Genomic DNA, 22,359 nt, shown 5'->3' with positions numbered 1-22,359 from the left:
ATGGTGCTAAGCCTGTGCTAAGTATTTAGAACTTTGTTTGAGTGAGGGATGTGATACAGAAAACCAAAATACGGGACGGATATATTCATTTTTGCATAAAGAAAATCCTTTTCATATTCCATTACAATCTTAGTTCGTTTTTCCGATGATTGTATTATTTCGCTGATTTTTCTGCAACTTATTGAACAATTACACCCTAATTACACAATGATACAATATAATGCTTTCGTACTTTCTTGTTTTATTGCATACGCAGTGAAGTCGCCGCCGACCGCGCGGATTTGAATTTCACGATCAGTCGAAGCGCGCCATACCTGAGGCGCGCACGCTTATGGACAGTTTAGGTAGATTTAAGTTAATCTGTGATATTAAAAAATATTAAAACAGTTGTGAAAATATTGTTCGGTTTCAATATTGTGAATTGCATCAGGACGGAGCCAAATAACGGTTAGCTATTCATTTTTATCTTATTAATTTAAAATTTGGTTTGTGATGTTTTATATTTTGACACACACAAATATTATATATTATATATATATATATATATATATATATATAAATATATGTGTGTCGTTTTTTAAACATATTTGATACATTATACAGCCAATTCGTCGAATTAAAAAGGTAAATTTATTTTTTTGCTTTATTTAATCATCCTTAATCCGTCAAAATCAAAACTTACCTGAAGTTCTGCACAGGAGCTCAGTTTTAATATTGACAGATTGAGAATCCTTGTTTTGTCAAATATTTAAATTTTTTTGACAGTTTTTTTTATAAAATAGTTATTGTTATGTATTTATCGTTAATTAACATTTTTCTTTTTAAAGTAATTTTTCAAAGTTTGTGTCTTAGTTTTTTCCTGGTTCCATTTACTGCTTGATGACACACATCGAGTGACAAAACGTATTAATAATCATATTGAAAATCAATTTACCTTTTCAATTTGACAAATTGTGCAAATTGAGTATGTGTTTTTTTAATATTTATTTTTGAGTAGCGAGGGAAATGCATTTATGAATGCCAGACTAGTTCTTTTGTCTGGGTATGTTGGGCTCATTATAAATAATACCAACTAAAACATCCGCTTATTCCTTGCCCCCTCGCCACAAATCCGCCCTTTATAGGAGGAGGCTTTAGAGTTCTTTAAATATCACTCTTATATTTTTGTCCTAATTGACCCCGTTTGCTTTTCTTTCTTATTATATTTTATATATTATTAGGGCGGGTCGATTTAAGGGCCACTTAGCCACATATAATTTTCGGAATCTAGGGATCAAAATAAAATATACTTTGCCGAAGAAACCCATACTCTGAAATTAATTCTGATGTCCCGTGCATTGACCCAAAAATAAGGGTTAAATTTTGATAAACCTCGCAGTGGTTGGTCTTGGGGGTCTTTTTGTGTGTGTGTGTGTGCATGTCAAATTATGTAAACCGAATTCTTTATGTTGAAAATTTTGAAAAGAACAGCAAAAGCAATTTCTTGAAATTTTTATAAATTGAAAATTCTGTGGAAATAAGAATTTGTACTCACAAATGTCAGATGATTTACTTCTCTTTAGAAGTTTTATTTCAAAGTCGATTGTTACGATAAAATTTTCGAGACTTTTTTCTGGATTTTGTGAAAGTTTAATGAAAACCATTATTTTTGAGTGCCAATATTTTATTTCTAGCATTTTTAACTCCAGATCTGCGAAATATTTGGAATTCTTTTTCGCAATATAAATCTAACGTTTCTTTGACAAATTCAACGACATGCATATTTTAACTATCGTTCAACTTCCAGAGATAACTTTTTGATTTATTCAATATATTTCTAATAAAATTTGTTTATAATCTTTGATAGAAACTTTCAGAATCACTCTATAATTTTATTATATTTAATATAAATATAAAATAAAAATATTTATAGTGATAAGAAATTTGAGAATTTTTACGCCTTAATAATTTTTTGTGTATGTTCCTTAAAAATTGCTACAAATTGTAATTCGAGGAGAATACAATAATACTATCAATCAAAACTGCTGATTTGATGTGTTGAATATAGGTTTTTATTTATGTAACCAATTAACCATACACAATTACTTTTTTAGTGTATTGATATTTAATATTGTCATCACATTTTAGTCATTCATTTTTCACAAACAATGCTGATAATATATCCCATATAATTCACATTATAATTATTTTTATGGGTAATTTTTTATTGTAGTATATAAATATAATATATTTATACTATTTTTCACAAATAATGCTAATATTGAAATGAAAATAATTATTTTTTATCGCTTTATAACATTTTATATTGTTTATAAATATAATATCTATAATCATGTTATGCTTCTGAAAAAAACTTAATCGATATTTAAATAAGTTAACATATAACAAATATATTACTATTGATATCTTGATATCTAGTTGATAATTATCAACTGCGATTTTTAAAAATATTATGTTAATGACAAATAATAAAATATTTTATAAAAGAGAATATCTATACATTCATCGATAGGAATAGCTAAAAATTAACGTGTGCTAGCACTAACCAGTCGATAACAGGGTTCGATTCCAATATACCTCGGTCAGCTCGATATCAAGCAGTGTGGTATCAAATTTTCACTTGAGGTTATAGATCTCAAATATAATCTCAAGTAGAAATCGCCAAGAGTAAAATTAATAAAATATTGTACGTGCCAAACTGTAGAAACGTTATATTTAGTTATATACTGTATAATATAATGAAGTTTTGATTCCCTTTTGTAAAAAATAGTTAAAAACTATCAATCATTGTTGTTCAAATATGCATATGATTTATCGTTAACAATAAGCTCGAAAATAATTAAACATATTTGCATATCAAACTGTTAAATATGGACTTATGCTAATTTATTCAAATTCTCTTTCGTCTGTTTTTTATTCTTATCGTTTGGTTCATAAAAATGATTCAATGCTTGATGTGGAAAAAACTATTACAACATACATATTTAATTAAAAAGAAAACGATTAATGGAATATTTTATAGGTATTTTTAAGATTGTTTACAAACACGTATTTACTCTCACATTTTTAAAGTGCAACATTTAGTATGATTCTTGCAGAAATTATTTCTATGAAATGTACTTTTCTCGTATTTCACTTTAGAATTTATTGCAATTTTATATTTTATTTATACTTACATTGAACATACACACATATTTATATATATTTGTTATTAACACATGTAAGTTTTTTTTTTATTATTTTTTTGTTGAAATATGTGAACCAAAATCTTCAGGATAATGATCAAATAAAATGGAAGATATTTCAAAAATACCGTCATTATTTTCATACGTTTCGAGATGGACTTCTTAAATTCATGAAATAGAGGTAGGTCAACCGTTGGGTTGCCTTCTGAAAAGCAATGTAGTTGAGTAAATTATCACAACGTCTTATTGATGTTGAGAATACATAAAAAACTTCAATTTATATTTTTCAGTTTATATTCTACACAAAAGTTTGTCACAGTCATAGTTGGACAATAATATGCCTTCATCCGGTTCCATGTTATATAATAATAAATACACAAATTTCTTTATTGTCAATCCTCAATTATTCGGCTAGTAATTCTATTTCTTTAGGAGTACTTTTTTATACACATAAAAATGGATAAATATCACTATTTAAACAATTTTACGGTATTGGAGGATTTCTGCTTCGCTGGATATTATTACAATATCATAAATATTAATTCATTATTTTATTAACTGTTTAATTATCTGTTTATTCATACGTTTCAAATATTTATTTATAGATCCATAATTTTTTTTTTAGATACTGTGATTGCTTCCAGTTGTTATTAGGTGACTTACTGCTGTACGATTGAATTATTTAGATATTAATGAACAATTTTATTGTTCATAAAAAATGTACAATTTTATAAAAATATGCAACTGTATATATATGTGTGTGTTTATATTATTAGAAATTTTTATGGACCTTTTGGATATCAGATTCATATCCCACATTGTAAGAATGTCAGATTAATTTTAAGCATTCTTCAAATTGACAAAAAAGAGAAAGATCCAAACCGGATATTTTCATATAAGAGAAGAGAGTTTGATGAATAACAAAAACAGTTGTTTTTTGCTTCAGGCATAATGTTCTATTATTCTGATACTAGTTTTTAAAAAAGCAATGCTGCAATATATTTTTTGCCAAAAAATAATTAGGATTGCTTAAATATTTGTTATTAATTATTATTATTGCATTTGAGCGATGTGATACTCCTTTATAGAAGGCAAAATTTACCCCCATACGTAGTATTATGAACTTAATTTTATTCATATTGTTTTTACTCATATGATCTGAGATTGTTCCCAAAAATGATTTTTAACATTTCTAACTTCTTTAGAAAGTATAGAGTTATTAACTTCCTCAAAGAGAAATGTTTTTGCCAGAAAATTCGAATTGCTAATTTTTTCCCTCGACGTTTGAAGCCATTCTGAATTGTTAGTCACAAAAATAGAAAAAATAATGTGTGGATATGTGAATGTGTTTGTATGTATATGTGCCAAAATTTGATTTTTCGTCGACTTTTTCTCAAGAACATTGAACTGATTTCTTAAGTTTAGATAGCCATTTGATGAAATTTAATATGATCTTGATCGGCCAAGCCGTTTCTTTATAATAAGCAAAATTTTTCTTCAACTTTTTTGCCAAAAATTCTAAACCAGTTTTAAAAATTTCTAACATTTTTATGTTTTGTTATTGATCACCGTTGACTTCCACACATCAATAAAATACGCTTTTAAAATCCAAAAAAGAATGGAATGTTTAAATCTATTAATTGCATTAATACAATTTCAGATGGTATAAGTTTGTTTGAAAGTTATGAATCAAAAATTGCATTGATTAGTTTTTAGTGAAAGCAAAAGCGTTAGTATAGAATCTAAACCATAGGTTCCCAAACTTGTTTGTGTCGTGGATCCCTTAGGCTTTGCTATGAACCCCTATTTAGCCGATATTGATTTTTTGATAATTATCTATTTGTACTAACGTTTTGTATTAAACATTCAATGTGAAGATTCAAATAGAAATTTAGACATATATTAATTGACTTTAAAATAATAATAAAAAAATTATATTAACAAGGTGTATTGTAATCCACTATAGTAGATCTCCAAATTTTTCTTTTTTCTTGTGGGCTTCTTGAAAATTGTAATCATCACATTTGTAAAAGGTGCTAAATCTCAATTGTTGCTAAATTTCGATTCTTTACACATATCGGAAACTACATATAACTTGCATTTAGGCCTCATGCCACTTATACCTAGTTTTAATAATATTTTCTACATTTCTGCAAGTGTATATATACACTTCTATAAAACAATATGAAGTTCAATAACGTAGTACATAACTGCATACTACGTTATAAAAGTATTAACCTTTTCCACTCGCTAATTGCAAAATTAGTTCGTATTTTGCAGCCGGAGCGGCGGCATCCGAGTGAAGAGGGTTAATTTGAAATCAATGAAATTTCCTTATCATGATGCTGCACCATGTTATAAATATGAATTAAACCTAATTGATAATAATTTCCAAAACTAATTGATATTACTGGTGTATTCCATATCTTCTTAAATAATTCTTGTGGTAATTTAAATTTCTCATATGTCGATAATGTGTAAATGTTATCTGCAGACTTCTTGAACGACCTTCACCACACTTTTCCTTGCAGAAACATGTTTTGTAATTGAACTCCTCGATGTGTTCCTGCATAATCAGTCATAAATTTACTCATAAATAAGTGTAATAACTCAAATGTTACAATACATTTGTTTTATTATGATTAATTGTGATCATAATTGATGGGTGATTTAGGAATCCGGTTGTCGAAAAATGTATAAGATAACTGTCGTTCGCAAAATTCATTATAATTATTCATGCTGATTTAAATTTGATGATTAGCATATTTGAAATATATATGTTTGACTCAATGTGTATGAATTAAGGATAGTAGAGAAGCTACCGCATTTTTCTTTACAAAAACATAAAATTGAAATTTTTATCTTTTTTTAGTCGGTTTAAAAATCTAATATCATCGAACGGTATGTGATACATATATTGAAAAAATAATACCTTAAAAACCCTGAAATATATGGCAAAAACGGACCGGAATTTGTAGTCATTAACATACATATATTCGACGGTAAGTTACACATAATGGGTGGGACAGTCGTAAACTTCTTAGAGAGCTTTCCATAATTTAATTTTTTTCAAAATTAGTTTTAAATTTATTTTACACAGTGACCGTCCAAATTTGGGGACAAAATAATTTACAATTATTATTTTTTGAAAAGCAATCAGAACCCAAAAGTCCTTTGATAACGATATTTCTCAACTGCAAGCTTTTTGAGAGGGCAACCTAATGGTTGAACTATATGATTAATATATTTATATTATTAAATTTCATTATTAAATTATCAGTAATTTTTTAATTTGATGGAGTAACGCCGGGGAAAAGTTGGTATCACTTGGAAACAAAGGGTATGGGTGTGTTTCCATACATAACTGGCCCCACCCTGGTATTTAAATAATTTTGATGTCATTTTATAGGTTTTTTCGAAAAAATATAATACACCAATTTTCAACTCGCTATCTTTTCATTTGGCCGAGATATCAGTGAAAACATGTGAAAGTGGCCCCTTTTTTCAAATTCACTTCTTGTCGAAAATATAATATATATCAAAAAAATATTATCGTAATTCTATTCACATTGATCTCGTCTATCTTGTTCATAACAAATAGTGTAAAAAAATTATTTGTTAGTGTTTGAAAATAAAAATAATTTTTTATTTTCTATTTCCTATCAATGCGGCTCTTTGGACTAATATTAAATTAGCATCATTCTAAAGCCTGTACATTTTTCTTCTGGTATTAAAAATTTTACTCAAATCTAAGTGGAACTTCGTGGCCAAAAGTTGGAAAAACTTAAGCTAGTACACGCCCATACTCTTTCCATCTATAATTTTCAAAATTTAATAAGTTTATGGCATTAATCTTAGTAAAGACAACCATTAGATGACGGTTTAAAACAAATTAAGTATTTACACCGCAGTAATGACAATACAATTTTATTCGAAAATTTTATTTGAAATTTAATCAAAATTGTCTAAATGCATTTCTAACGCATCTTAGAATATTATGTGCCTTGTTAAGGGATTGTTAACATATTTATTAACAAAATTTAACAATATTTTTAACAAAATATTGAAAAATCAATTTGGAATGCAGTTTTATTAGCTTAAACCGTTTTTGCACGTTCCAATTTTAAAATTTTACGGAAAAGTGATATTTAAACGCAGAATTTTAAGAAAAAATGGGTTCAACATAGATAATGATTTAAAACAAATTAAGTATTTGCACCGTAGTAGTCTTTTGTAATGATAACACTTTTTTTTTTAATTCATATATTATTTTCATATCTCAGTCAGGCAGGGGTGCTTGTTATGAGAGATTATGAAAATAGATGATAAGATAATACAATTTCATTGGAAAATTTTATTTGAAATCGGTTCTTTGATTTGAAATTTAATCAAAATTGTCTAAATGAATTTCTATACATCAGAGAATATTATGTGCACATATCGGAACATATTTTATTAAAATTGTTAACATATTTTAAATGTTGGAAGCAAAATATTGAAAAATCAATTTGGGTTGCAGTTTTTGCAATTGCTCGTTGCAACTTTAAATTTTTTTGGAAAATTGATATTTAAACACAGAATTTTAAGAAAAATTGGGTTCAATATAAATTAACAATTGAAGCTTATTTCTCGATGCCTATTTTTCTTACAAGGGAAATCCTTCCGTTGCTAGTCTCAGACTTCGATGAAACTTGGCACGGTGATAAGTTTGGCACCCAATCTGACCCTCGAGAAATAATTAGCTAATAATTTAATAATTATATAGCTAATTAGAGGCATATGAAAAGTGGTTAAATTTTAATTTTTTTTACAAATGTTTCCATTTTCCGACCAGCCCCTCGACAACCCTCCAGGCCGTGTGAAGCTGTGACGAAACGCTCACCGGTTTAACTGCTTTATTGCCCGAATGACGAAAGTGAATTTTCACTCGTAATCATATTGAGTTTGACCGTTTACTCTCGCGTGAGACCGAATCGCGAAAATGGATTTCATGTGGGTCGAATTTTATTATATGGTATGGTATCGTGATTGCCTTCAAAAATACCTGTTCTTCATTATGATCATCAGTAATTGATAATAATTGTCTTCTTTATGAAAACAGATTTTTTTTATTTATATATATACATTATTTTCATATCTCAGACAGACAGAAGTGCCTGGTATGAGAGATTATGCAAACAGTTTTCATATTATATATATACATTTCATTTGACTATTTCATTAATATAATATCTATTATAATTAAATTATCTTTATATAACTCTTCATTCTTCTTTGTCTTCAATTTCTTGATAATGTTTCTTTATTTTTCTTTTAAATTTGTCGTCATCATTAGTCATTTTTACATCGTTTGGCAATTCATTATATATTTTACTAGCTCCATATGACATTTCCTCTCAATTTATTCCTTCTATTCTATTGTATTCAATGTAAAAATTGTTTTCTTGTCTAGTGTAGTGTTCGTGTATATCTTGATTTTTTATTGGGTTTGAATTTTTTATTAATTTCGAAATTTAAATCGTTTGTTTGAATTTGAAAATAGAATAGTTTTGAAAATTTAGTATAATATGAATAAATAAAATTTTGTTTTAACAAGTAGAATTATTTAGCAATTATTTTTTGTGAAAACTAAAATTGAAATTGTTCATTTAAATTACAAAATAGTGTAATTTTAATAATTTAGTATAATAGAGTTTATTTATTATATTTAAGAAAACAATGTACGTAAAAAAATGGTTAAGTTAGGTTGTCTCCTATGCAAATACAAATTGAAATTGTTTTTGTGGATTAGAAAATAGGATAATTTTACAAAATTTAGTATGAGATTGATTTTTATTGACAATTATGATTTGCGGATTCTTTCTGCATTAACAATTTATAGTAGGACAGAGCGGGGATTAAAGGTTCGCGGGTAAAATGGTCTACCAACAATACCTCAAAAATAAGGTAAAGTTATGAATTTTTTAACAATTATATTTGAAAGTAGATTGCTTCATCAGCAATCGTGATAATAAATAACAAAGTTTAAAAATCTCTAACAAAAGTATTTGCTTTTTTGTTAGTTTTTTTATATACAACATTACATTGCGACCTAAGAAGCTACCAATTGAGTTTGTAACTTTGTACAAATTGTAATTCTACTAATTCTTAATATTTTCTGGCATTATTGCTCATAGATTTGAGAATCCAAATTATTAGTTAACTCACTATCTAGCTTATTGAATTTGCAACTTTCAGCATTGTAGAAAATTTTAACTATTTTACACAAAATACGATTTTATTTATTTTTTAATTTAATTCTTTCTTTCATTATTGTCTATAGAGTTGAGTATTAAATAATATTTGTCATCTAACTTTTGCTACTCTAAAAAATATTAAACATAATTTTTCGATTTCAATTTCACTTGATGCATGATAGTCATATAAACATTTTTTTTTTATTTGTTACAAATAAAGATATCTCGTTTTGCCTTGATGAATGGCCCTGAATCTTTTTTCTGGGTTATTATCTATATATTTGATTATATAATGAATTCAAAATTAAATTTTAAGCAAGAACATATTTGAAAGTATATCACGAAGAACACCATTGGGAAAAACCATATGTACCAAACAACGTAAAAAATAGCTCAAATCATATCAATCATAAGTCGAAACAATAATTTTATAATCAATTTAATATACTAAAATTAATATATAAATAATTTATTCTAAAATAAATAAAATGATATGTCACATTTCAAATACTACAAAATTGCATGAAAAAAATGGCCAAATCAGAAATAATTATGAGCAGAGTGATTCAATATAAGTGTATTTCAAATTAATTAATAACGTATAAGTCTTTAAATTGTTCAGTAAATTTAACTAATTTGTTCATTAGAAGTAACTATTTTTTTACTATTTCTATTTCAGAGAATTATATCTAGAGAATTAGTGTTAACTGTTTTTTCTCAAAAATGTAGACGACTATTATATGTATTTTATATGAAAATTAGTTGTCGACCAAGTAGCAGTGGACCATTAAATATTCAAGAATTTAAGTTATTTTATATGGATTTTTTGATAAAAAAACTGGTTGAGCATGTTCTGCTAGAAGTTTGCTAAAAATATATCATATATCACAAATTTTATAATAGTAATAATTGAAATAGGATCTAAAACGAGCGATTTCATAATATTGGGTTTATAAATTACATTTCTTTTCTCGTTTTTTACGTTTGGAAGTAATTTTTTATTATTCTTGATCAGTTCTCTATATTTAAAATATGTGCATGTTTTCCTTAAATGATTCAATTACCTAACAAATGGATTCAGAATAAAGTAGAATTTAATTGATCATTTAAATGTAAATGCTCCGATTGTTTTCAAACAGTTGCCAATTTAGTGATAACCAAAATGTCATCGATAAAAATACAAAACAATACAAATTAAAAATTTAAAACCATGAGTAATAATTATTCTAAACTTTTGTGTATGTGGAAGAAAAACCGTGCACGGGTTATATATATGTAATATATTATAATTGAATCGAGGTGAAAAGTTAAAATATCTTTATTCATATCAACCCAATGTCACTACTACGTTTTAATGCAATGACAATCGACAAAGCAATTCAAATTTAAAATGCTCTATTGTTGTTATACGAATTACATATAAATCGTTTTGATATGCTCAAATATTCCACGTTCAATTTGTGAAATAGAAGCTTTTAAGAATTTCAATCACACCTTTGATCAGACGACATAAATTTAAAGTGAAAATTTTTTATATGTGAATTTGTCGGTTCGTAAAATAAGTCGGTTGCCTCTGGTGCAGGGAATACCAATTAATAATTTAGTGGTAATAAAACTAATTCGAAACGCAAATAAGGCGGGGTTCTCATGATCATACGATTGTTTGCAATTAATAACAGTGATGTTTATTTACAGTGGTTCTTTGAAAAAACATCTAATGCGGAATTACGACATTTTTCCACACGAACATAATATGAATGATTCAGAAATTGATTTGAGAAAGTATTCGAACATCTTTGCTAAAGTTCTGAAGTACAATTTTTTAAAAAACAAAAACTAACAAACAATATTAAATTTGATAAGAGTAAAATAGATTCATAATTTAAACTCTGTGTTCAATAATTAGCTGCAACTAGTAACTTTAAATAATAACTTATTAATTTGATTTTCTGAAATATTACAATTATTTACAAATTACCAGTGCACATTAATAAATGCAATAGGTAGAGATGTGATTTAAATTAAATACTTGATAAAAAATGCATTAAAATTAGTTTAATGTGTAAATAATTACAAATTTAGAACAAAACTGTTCTTGGGATGGTTTTAGGACTAAAATACAAATGATTCATATTATTATTTTTAAGATGATAAAAATGTTTATCAAGTTCGAAAATTTAAATAGAGACTATTTGTAATTGATTTATTAGAAATTAAATATATGTAATTCGATTATATATGTTTCTGATATGAAAGATGGGTTTCCAACTAATTGAAAAAGTTTCAATAAAATATAATGAAAGCAATACCCAATTCAATTTGTTGTTTTTCATTAATTTCCCGTAGAGTAAGTTATTGTAATCGTCCAATAATCGAAATTGAAACTTTTTGGATATCTTCACGTTTTGAACATTTTGGCATACCTCAGAAAAAAATAGATGTGTGTGTATGTATGTATGGATACAATTTTTTGTCCACGATTTCGGGCGCACGGATCAACCGATTTTAATGGTTCAGAAAACATTCGTTTCCTATTGATAGGGAGATATGTTAAGTTTTTGGCAAAAGTCGGTCTAGCGGTTTTGGAGTTACGGAGCAAAGAGTGCAAAAATGGCCGTTTTTGTAGAGAAATAAGCATCCGATTTGAATGATTCAAAAAACTTTCGTTTTTTTTTGATAGGGTGATGTATTGAATAGTTTTTGGCAAAAGTCGGTCTAGCCGTTTTGGAGTTACGGAGCAAAGAGTGCAAAAATGGCAGTTTTTTAGAGAAATAAGCATCCGATATGAATGATTTAAAAAACTTTCGTTTTTTATTGATAAGGAGATGTGCTGATAAATTTTTGGGAAAAGTCGGTTTAGCCGTATTGGAGTTACGGAGAAAAGAGTGCAAAAAATTGCAGTTTTTGAGAGAAATAGAAACCGATTTGAATGATTCAAAAAACTTTCTGTTTGTGTTGACGAAATGATTGTTTTTGGGAAAAGAGAAAAGGAAAAAAGAAATATCGAAAATAATTCAGATTTTCAAAATTTTAATTTGGCACGGAAAGTTTCAACAATTTGCCTCAAGGCACGATACCATACATCACTAGTTTGTTGATTGAATTCCAAAAAAACGAAAGTTAATGAATTGATATGATAAAGAACAGAGACTTTAGAAAGGTGTTAATATTGCCTGAAGAAATAAAAAAATCTGTAAAAAATATTAGATTTTTTAATTTTTTTTTTTGCGATCATGAGTATGCATCGTTAAAACTTTTGTGTGAACATAACCGTAACACACAATAAAATCGAAATAAAGTTAATAATAGGTCAGCAAAGATTACTAATGGAATTAAATAAAAAAGAAAGTGCTATATAGTTTTTGTTCCGACTTGTATGATGTAGAAACTGTTATTATGCCAATCAAGGTCAAAAAAATTGCGAACAAACAAATATATATTGTTTTACTATACGGCAGTATGATGTGGATGCATTATCTATGAATTATTAAAATTTAGCAAAACGATTCTAATTTTATCAGCTTATAGTTTAAATATTTAATGTTCAGGTGGAAACTGAATATAAATCGAAAAACGAAGGTTTTAAAAAAATATATTTCTTATTGATTCATTTCTCAAATTTTTCAAACTTTCAAACTTCAGTTTATCAAATAATAAAATAGCTAAAATAGCCTCTCACATTCATTTAATGATATTCATATTCTCTATGAAAATTAATATATTAAAAAATCTATATAAAATCATCTTTCATATCTATTTTAGTGATACAAATAAATTTCTTACTTTTGATTTTTCAAACATCCTTATTTTTCCTAAATGTTTAAATAATTTGTTAAATTTAACATGCTTTATTTATCAAATAATTAGAACAAACAAACTCGATATTATCAAAATTAAAATGTTAAAATAAACAAAATTCATACATTACATATTTATTGGTGTGTTACTACTGGATAAGTTTTAATTGCCATATTTGATTTTTTTAAAAGTGTTTTTTTTTAAATGAATTTGGATAATTCTAATAAGTTTATAAAATGACTAATTTGACAATTATTAAATTTTATGTCAAGTTTTAAAAATTTTGACAATCACAGTGGATGCAAAAAATATAAAATAATTGCAAAGCATCATATAAATAAATACGTGATCATGATTGAGAATAATTAAGGAATTATATTGAAGAAGTAAACTACTTAAAGTAAATTATCTACACTAAATGACGGACATATTTTTTACATGACACTTTAATTCTTGCATAGAGAATATAATTAAGGTGTTTACTAAGACTTCAAGGTTAATGAGTGCAGTTTTATAATTATTACAATCAATTTCCACTTATTAGTTCAACATGAACGCATAAAATATTGATAAACCTGTTTTAAAACCATAATTCTGTTTGTGAATTTATAATGGTCATCGATGATAACATTGGAAAAAATTAATAAGAAAAATTAGAATTCAAAAACATATTGCATATAAGTCCATTTAATTGTTAAACAAAGTAATGTAAATTGAAAAACTACTTTTTTAAAAAGTATTAGTTTTTTTTTTTTCTAAAATTACATATTATAAATAAATAAAATATTATATATTCTATAACTTGTGTATTGCTATTATAAGGTTTTTTCACAAATTATGTATTATGCACATTTTTTATATTTAAGTATTAAATTTTCATGTAATTTAAACTATAACAACGTAAATGCACTAAGTTAACACACTTTCAGCGGGCCGGGTACTGGTACCTGGTTTTAGGATTGTCATTCAACTGCGGGTGCGGGTATTTTCGGGTACTCGCTCGGTACGCTAGATGCGAAGAGCGAACGAAATTTCTTACTATGAGCGGTTGCAACGCTAGTTTTATATTTATTATAAAACTATAATAAAAATTATAATTTATTCTTTAAAATTATTTTCGATACGTAAATACGTATATATTACATAAATATATGGTATTTTATTAAAGACGATATGTTTTACGTCAGCATTTTTGGTAAACAAACTATTTCTTTTAATACTATATTACCATTTATATATTTTGCTATCTTTGTATTTATTGCGTTTCGAATATTCATATAATTTAATTTTCAAATACAATGTTAAAAATAAGCTATTACATTTTTACAAGTAATCGAACGTAGCTTATATAAACATATTATTATTTAGGTAATTAACTATTAGGTTTGTCACTAATTTATACACCATAAAAATTAATTTCAAACAATATTAAAAACAATCGAATTTTCAACGTAAAACTTTAGATTGTATATAGTATGATTATAAGTGATAAGGGACTTTATACATGATTGAAGAATGGAATTACTTGTCTAATTTACGTACCTGGCAACAGGTAATTTTATCAAATACAGTATCCGGCGAGTAATAAAACTAATTCATTAATTTACTGTTGAATGACGAATTTTCGCAATGTTTTTCAATTGTGCTTGGATTACAGGTAATTTGAAAATGTATGATATCATATTTCTCGTATTTTATTATCCCAATTTCTTTTATTTGAAAAAATTCAATGGAATTAAATGTATTTAATAACCTGTTACTTCCTATTACCTAATAAATCTACAAATTTATATTTAAAATCTAATCTAATTAAGAATATTTATCATATTTAAAACAAGCATTAAGCAAAAGTAGTAAAATATGGTATTCTGATTAGAATGGCGTGCGAAGCAAAGTCAGGCTACATATGCAATTTAAAAATTTACTATGGAAATGGCAATAGTTTACAGACAACTATATTAGATATATTAGAACCTTTTTTAAATTTGTGGCATCATGTAAATATGGACAATTTTTATAATAGTGTAAATACAAGTTCATTATTACGACAAAATAAAACTAGAATTTGTGGGACTATAAGAACAAACAGGGCCTTCCTGAAGAACTTAAAAATTTGAAACTTAAAGAGGAGAGACAATATTTAGAAGACGCCAAGAAGTTTGTCACAATGCTTCAAAAAGAATAGCCCAAATGATTTCTACAATTCTAAACTTATTGCGTAAAAATGTGTAGTGTATAATCGTGTAAAAAACCTACATATAACAAACTTTTCTGTGTATTTTGATTAATTGATTTTTATGATTAAATTCATTTTTTTATTTCAGAGACTAAACGTAAGAAAACGTATAGAAAATTTTTCTGTGTATTTTGTTTTAAATTTTTAGAATTAATTACATTTTTCATTTCATTGCCTAAACATATGTATCATTTCATAATAATATTCAACTTTATTTGCAAATATTTTACCTTCAGTATTGATAGTTTTACTTCATAATAACTTAATATTATAGTATTTACTACTGCGTATGAATTTAGGCAGTAAGTATTGTAAGTAAAAGACTGTGCATTCATGCCATGCTTACGCATTCGCACCGTTGTAAAAACCCCGCTACGGGTACAAGTTAGCCCGAAATCCTATCCGCCGAAAGTGTGTTAATATGCAACCTCTCCAAAAATAGTATCAAATAAAAATATAAGTCATATGATTAATCAGCAAATTCTTATGAATATGTAATATAGTTCGGTGATTTTTTTGGTAATGAATCAGCACATAAATCATTACGTTTGATACAACTTTTTTATGTTATATTTATGCACCAATTTATTAATAAAATTAAAAAGCAATATAAATATTATGTTAGACTATATTAGAATTATTTAATTTTACAGAATGTTTGCCAGAAACTTTGGATAAAATTGTAGATTTTTAAATAATTCACAATGGCAGACCATGTAACTGGGAAAACTCAATTGTCGCATCCTTTCATAAATGGAGAAAATACAGTTCCAATTCCTGAAGGAAAAGAAGCAGAGGTGGATGCATTTTATCAATGGTAATGAAAAATTGATTATAGAATTTATTCCTTAATAAAAGTTAATGTATAACTATAGTAGTATAGATTTATAAATAGTATATTCATTGTCTTGTTAATCAGTTTTGTTTTAAATTTGAGTCAATTTAGAAATTGTATATTAATTGTTCACATTTAGGATATGCATAATAGTCCAGTCATTTAAGTTTAGATTAGGCAATAATTTCAAAATTCGAGATACCCACCTGTAAGTCTGTAAATACTTGTATATTGACACCTAAAAGTTGTCTCATAACCTACATACTCATAACGTACATATTGTATGTTACGTACACCCTATCATATGTAGGTTTTGGGACAACTTTTAGGTGTCAATATACAAGTATTGGGTATCTTGCATTCCTAGGTGACTGTATAATGACTCTATAATCAAATCAGACAATTTAAGATAAAAAAATCTGCTAAACCTACTTTAACTCTATATAAGTTTTATATAGGTTGATCAGTTTTTGATTGATTGCTACGGGTTATAAAAGCATTAGCTATGAATTAATATTAAATTTAATATTATTAATTTTATATAATTTATCTACAAAAATAATTTTTACAGGATGATGGAGCAGAAGAACGTTGCTGCAGGTTTTACAAAAGGACACGCCCTGCTTTTCCTGCACGCCTGCTACTGGAATGAAGCTAATTCAAAAAAGGCTTTCCAAAAGTAATTATTATAAAATTTTATATTATATTATATATATATATATATATATATATTATTATTTATTGATTTTAAAATATGCTCTTTAATTTCATGATCTATTTATTGATAAATAATCCGGCGTTTAAGTAAAAAATCGTTCTCAGTTTATATTATTAGATTTTTTTTCACACATTCATCAATAGGTGAGACATATATATGTTACAAATTTCTAAAAGATTTCATTAAAACAGATAAAACAAATAATTCCAATTTTTAATAATGTATTATTTTTAAAAAGAATATGATTTTTTATTTAATTAATTCTGATCTGCCAATCCACATAACCAATTAAAAACTATGTCTAGTCTAGACTTTTGCGGTTGCATAAAAAAGTAAAATAAATACATAATACAATCTATGATAGGAATGTAAACTACACCAAACATTTACCCAAATTAAATTAAAATTCTGGTAACTTAACCTTCCATTATAACAATTAGACAAATATTTTAAATTCAATGAATCAGCAATATATTATAAATCAATTTAAAGAGATAGTTTTTCTATCATTAGCGACGATAATAGATAGATATATACACATTATTTAAATTCAATTATTCACAATTTACGAAGAAATTATAGTCACATATCACATTCATAATCATATTTGTAATTCCTAATGATACTTCATGGTAATAATTTCTAATGATATTTATATTATCACATTCAACCTCATGATATTTAATCCAATTAATTTAGAAATGAAATGTATATTCTAGAAATGATTAAAAACACTATATATATGTATATATATTATATATAAAATTATTATTATTGATTAAATTTTCTTAGTTTTTGATCTGATCTGATTGCATTGAATTTTGTAAGAATATTTTTAACTACTTATCACTGCAATATATATCGTACATGACCTAATTTATAAAAAACATGAGAATTTTTTTTTTCACAAAAATAATGATTTTCATCAATTCTTTATAAATTTTTAGATACCTTACCATAAGAGCAAACTCACCTGAGATTTTCATGGACCGAGACCCGCTTTCACCTAATGTCGGTGCAATGTACGATTTAGCGTAAGTATAACTTACCGATGTACTAAAAAGATAATATTTAATTGTTATATCAGATTGTTGAAATAGTTGAAAAATATTACAACCATTTTATCATGTTTTTTCTCTTGTAGTCACATGGCAGCATTGCCACATACCACTCCTGAGGGATACAAATTATTAATTTATCGCCTAGCAAACTATGATCCATCTAAAATGGTATTTGCAGATGCGGTCAAAGCATTTTGTATGTTCAACGACGTTCGATTGTCTGAAGATGGTAAGAAAATTACTTATTATTATTATTCTGTTTGCATTATCTTCATTCATTCCTTCAAGGAATAATAAGCTAATTTGTTGAAGTGGCAGGGTTATTATATCAAATGCTTAATTAAATTACCAGAACAATTGTCTGACTGATACAGTATGTATGAATTGTATCAAATAAATAAATAAAAAAAAAATCTAATGACCAGTCGTCCGGGAATAATTAGTTTTTTTTACATTTTCAGTTATAATACAAATATAATGAATATATCTAATTTTTTTGAATTATTGGAATTATCTGCATTTATTCCTTCAAGGAATAATAAGCTAATTTATTGAAGTGGCAGGGTTGTTATATCGAATGCTACTCTAATGACCAGTCGTTCGGGAATAATTCTTTTTTTTTGTATTTTTAAACATAATACAAATATAACGAACACCTAGATATTTTCAATCAAGTATACACATTAATTATCACAAAAACTGTATACTAAATTGTAAACAAGTTCTGTATAGTTTTTATTTCTACTAATTATCATCTAACTTATGTAGACAGTGCATTTTGTTTTTAACATTAAAGTTTTTTTGTATTCACTTAAACTAGAATTTACATTAGACAAACATGTTATTAAAAGTCAATTTTATGATACTTTGAGATTTTTTTCAAAATGTGAGAAAGATTTCACAGTATGATTCAAAATATGTCATCAAATCTAGATTCCAAGTTGCCTGTATAGACTAAAGAAGTTTTTTTGTTCTGTCCAGTGGATACTGTTTTTAAACATCCTCTGATATATTGCATTTTTTTTAATTACAATTTATGATACTTAGGACGTTTAGTAATTGTTTTGACTTTATTATATGGATTTTTGAATGGATGACAACCCAGTAGTTGTCCAATCTAATTATAAATAATTAACTATACTCGAAGTATTTGCTGATATTTTCATTATATATATGCAACTAAAACCTCAAGTGAAAATTTGACATCAAAGTTGTCTGATGTCGGGCTTTTGTGGTAGCGGGAATCGAACCATCAAACCCGGAACTAGTGTGATATTGCATTTAATATTTATATTTTTAATTCTATTGTGATCACATTGTTTTCCTAATATAATTGTTATTTTTACATAACTCCAGCTTGTAATTTGATAGAATCATTTTACATCTGATTGACCAATATTGATAAAAATTATATTGAACAAAAAGTTTCTCTGTTTTCTTATTGATCAAATCAATTATTATTTATTAATTTTTTAATTATTTCCTTATTAGGTTTAGCAGATGGGTACGTCGTCATATTCGACATGAAAGGCTTTCGTCTCAGCCATTTGATGCGTGTTTCATTTGGACCTTTACGCCACTTTATGCAGTACATCCAAGAAGCTCATCCTGCACGCCTAAAAAAAATTATGGTTGTAAATACATCTTCTCTGATCAACCAGATTATGACATTGGTCAAACCTCTTATAAGATCCGAACTGATGGGACTTCTTACTTTCATTAGTGAAGGACCGGAGTCTGTTTTGCCTCTGAAACTTTTACCTTCTGATTATGGTGGCTCTTTGCCCGAAGTAGCGGTAAGGGAAAATAGAAAAAAACATATTAATTTATATAATAAAATTATCTTTAAAAACACATTTAATGAACTTTGCGAAATATACATTCGTATTAATAATTCCTTCCAATGGTATTATAAATGTTCTCATGAAATCACTGAATCTCATGTTCAGTAATTCTAGTTCAGTTAAAGTAACATTCAAATATTTTTGGACAATAATATATTTCTGAATGGGAATAGCTCTTACGCGGCATTGCTCTATAAAATAAAGAGTCATCAGTGTTATTCTAATACATTATCAAAAATAAACAGGTCAACCGTTGGGTTGTCATGCCATCAATAAAGCCTACGACATTAAGAAGTCATCGCATAAAGACATGAAGCTTTCAGGACCACTAAGTTCTGATTTAGCTATTAATCATATAAAAAAATAGGCAAAATTTACCGTTACTGAAAATTTGTCTATTTTTTTAAATTTACTGATGTAAATAATATTTCAAAATGTAATACATGAAAACCAATTAATGCAATAATTTATTACAATTTACACAAGACAAAGTCTAGTGCAGAAATGTCTCCAAAAATCTAATTTATTTTAAATCCAAGTTTGTTTAAATATATCCAGAAAATTATATTTGTAATACTGATTATTATAAGTTTTTATTTCATTGATTAGCCTATTTGTAAATAAACTGCAGTTTGCTCTTTTATTTCCTACACAGAGTTAGGAAACTGCTGTGTAAGATTTTGCAATATCAACTCAGAAGAAATTAGCAAATATTGCCGCAAAAGTTTTGCAATGAGTTCGTTGAAGCTTGAAACGATAAGCAATTAAAAGGAGTAATTACATTATAAATATTTATTATTGGAGATCAATATTTATTTGTTTTTTCTTATAAGATCAAGTTTTTATGAGTTACTACTCTTCATTTATATTTATGTCGCAAATTATTATATGATGATGATCATCATCTATTAGAACAAATTTTAAGAGTTGTTTATAAGTATTTTTTTTTATAAATTTTTACTAATATTTATTTTTTAATACCTAGGTCATGCACAGGGAGCAACGTGCTGAAATTGAAACTAAATACTGCGAATGGCTCAGAGAATCAGCTGTTCTGAAAGAATTACCAAAAAGCAAAGAATCTTCCAAAACTAATATACAGCAAATGGAAAGTTTGAAGCTGGAGTTTGATTAACACATCACTGATAGCAAATTGATGGTTTGATAATAAATTATTTATTTTATACATTATATATGATTATTATTCCAAAGAAATTACAGATTCAACAATATTTAAATAGAGTTTGTAAAATTCTTCGGAGAACGATATATCATCTATTGTCAGTAGTAAAACATTCTATTTATGTTTATTTGTATATTATATGATATTGAATAAGCGCCGATATCGTGCCAAGAGGATATAGATATTAAAATTAATGATATAATATATTTTATAGTTTAATTAAAGTACGTATATATATTTATTGCAATATTATACAACAAGAGAAACGACACATATCATATATAAAAAATACCTTAAATCAAAGTTAAAACCTTGTATCGTTTATAATTTTATCAAATTGTTATATTGAATATTTATACATTTATAAATAAAAATATACTTGTTATAACTTAATCTTTTCTTACTAGTATAAATTCAATGTAACAAAAAAATTGTTCAAAATTAATTTAAAATTAGTGAAAAAATAAGTTTTAATAAAATAAATAATTGTGGAGAAAAATCATTGAGCAATAACATATTCAAATCACTGTGTGATGACTGAAATTATATCCATTGCTTCAAATGGTAATGTTAGAGAAATTAAATTTTAAATTTGTATAAATGAAGTAAAAATGTAATTCAATAAATATAAATAAAGTAGAACACGGTTAAGCGATTTCTCGCATAACACGCCATTTGACGACGATTTCTATACTTCTGAACATATTAAATTTAAATTTAATTTTAAAAATATAATAAATAAAAAATAACTAGTAGATCCCCGTTAAGACGATCATGATTAGAAAGATTCCAGAATAATATGCTGGTGCTTGCACTTTGAAACATATTGTGCCAATCTCGCATAATACGCTATACCTCTTAAGAGGAGTTTTTGTACATTTTCTGGAAAATTATCTTAAAGGGGTTTTACTGCATAATATAATAATTTCCTTCTTTCTAGAAAATGTTGAAACTGATATCTCCAATTGATTAATTATAGGTAGATTTTTGGACGAAATTTTTACTTCTGCATTTTGCAATACAAAGCTGGAATTTTATAGTACTACATCTATTGGTACTCAAAATAAAAATTTGATATTTTTTGGAACATAATTGGAAGAATTTTGATAAAACTGGCCATAGAGAGTAAATAATTTTATTTAAAATTTGAATATCCCACATTTTACTAATAGTAAGTAATCTCCTTTGGAGCAGTTCAAGATGACCCTTCGTAATAATTATTTGCTATTTGTAGGTGATAATTTCGCATTACTATCCCGGAAT

The 22,359-nt window shown here is 26.4% G+C and overlaps 2 protein-coding genes across 3 annotated transcripts in view; one reads left to right on the top strand and one right to left on the bottom strand.

Annotated features, from left to right (window-relative positions):
• LOC113370049 (dystrobrevin beta-like) overlaps positions 1-22,359 on the bottom strand; it is a 73,451-nt gene that overhangs the window by 30,122 nt on the left and 20,970 nt on the right. The window lies entirely within an intron of this gene.
• On the top strand, positions 391-21,349 carry LOC113370051 (retinaldehyde-binding protein 1-like). Of its 2 annotated transcripts, none has more exons than XM_026610707.1 (7): positions 391-447; positions 16,109-16,272; positions 16,862-16,969; positions 17,956-18,042; positions 18,153-18,298; positions 19,561-19,865; positions 20,899-21,349. In XM_026610707.1, the coding sequence occupies exons 2-7, from the start codon at positions 16,160-16,162 to the stop codon at positions 21,046-21,048; spliced, it is 909 nt and encodes a 302-aa protein (XP_026466492.1). In that variant the 5' UTR covers positions 391-447; positions 16,109-16,159; the 3' UTR covers positions 21,049-21,349. The 2 variants fall into 2 exon arrangements, with proteins under 2 accessions (XP_026466492.1, XP_026466493.1); XM_026610708.1 differs by lacking the exon at positions 391-447 and adding an exon at positions 10,977-11,027.

This window comes from Ctenocephalides felis, unplaced genomic scaffold (assembly GCF_003426905.1).
Source record: "Ctenocephalides felis isolate EL2017-DRISC unplaced genomic scaffold, ASM342690v1 CF-g0.4_SCAFFOLD_01492, whole genome shotgun sequence".
NCBI lineage: Eukaryota > Metazoa > Arthropoda > Insecta > Siphonaptera > Pulicidae > Ctenocephalides > Ctenocephalides felis.
The sequence above is the reverse complement of the archived record's forward strand: the minus strand, read 5'-3'. Positions and strand labels throughout refer to the sequence as shown.

Coding starts and splice junctions, on each gene's coding strand:
- LOC113370051 (XM_026610707.1), top strand. CDS start 16,160: ATGGCAGACCATGTAACTGGGAAAACTCAATTGTCGCATCCTTTCATA. Junction 16,273..16,861: donor GTGGATGCATTTTATCAATG/GTAATGAAAAAT, acceptor TAATTTTTACAG/GATGATGGAGCAGAAGAACG. Junction 18,299..19,560: donor CGTTCGATTGTCTGAAGATG/GTAAGAAAATTA, acceptor TTTCCTTATTAG/GTTTAGCAGATGGGTACGTC.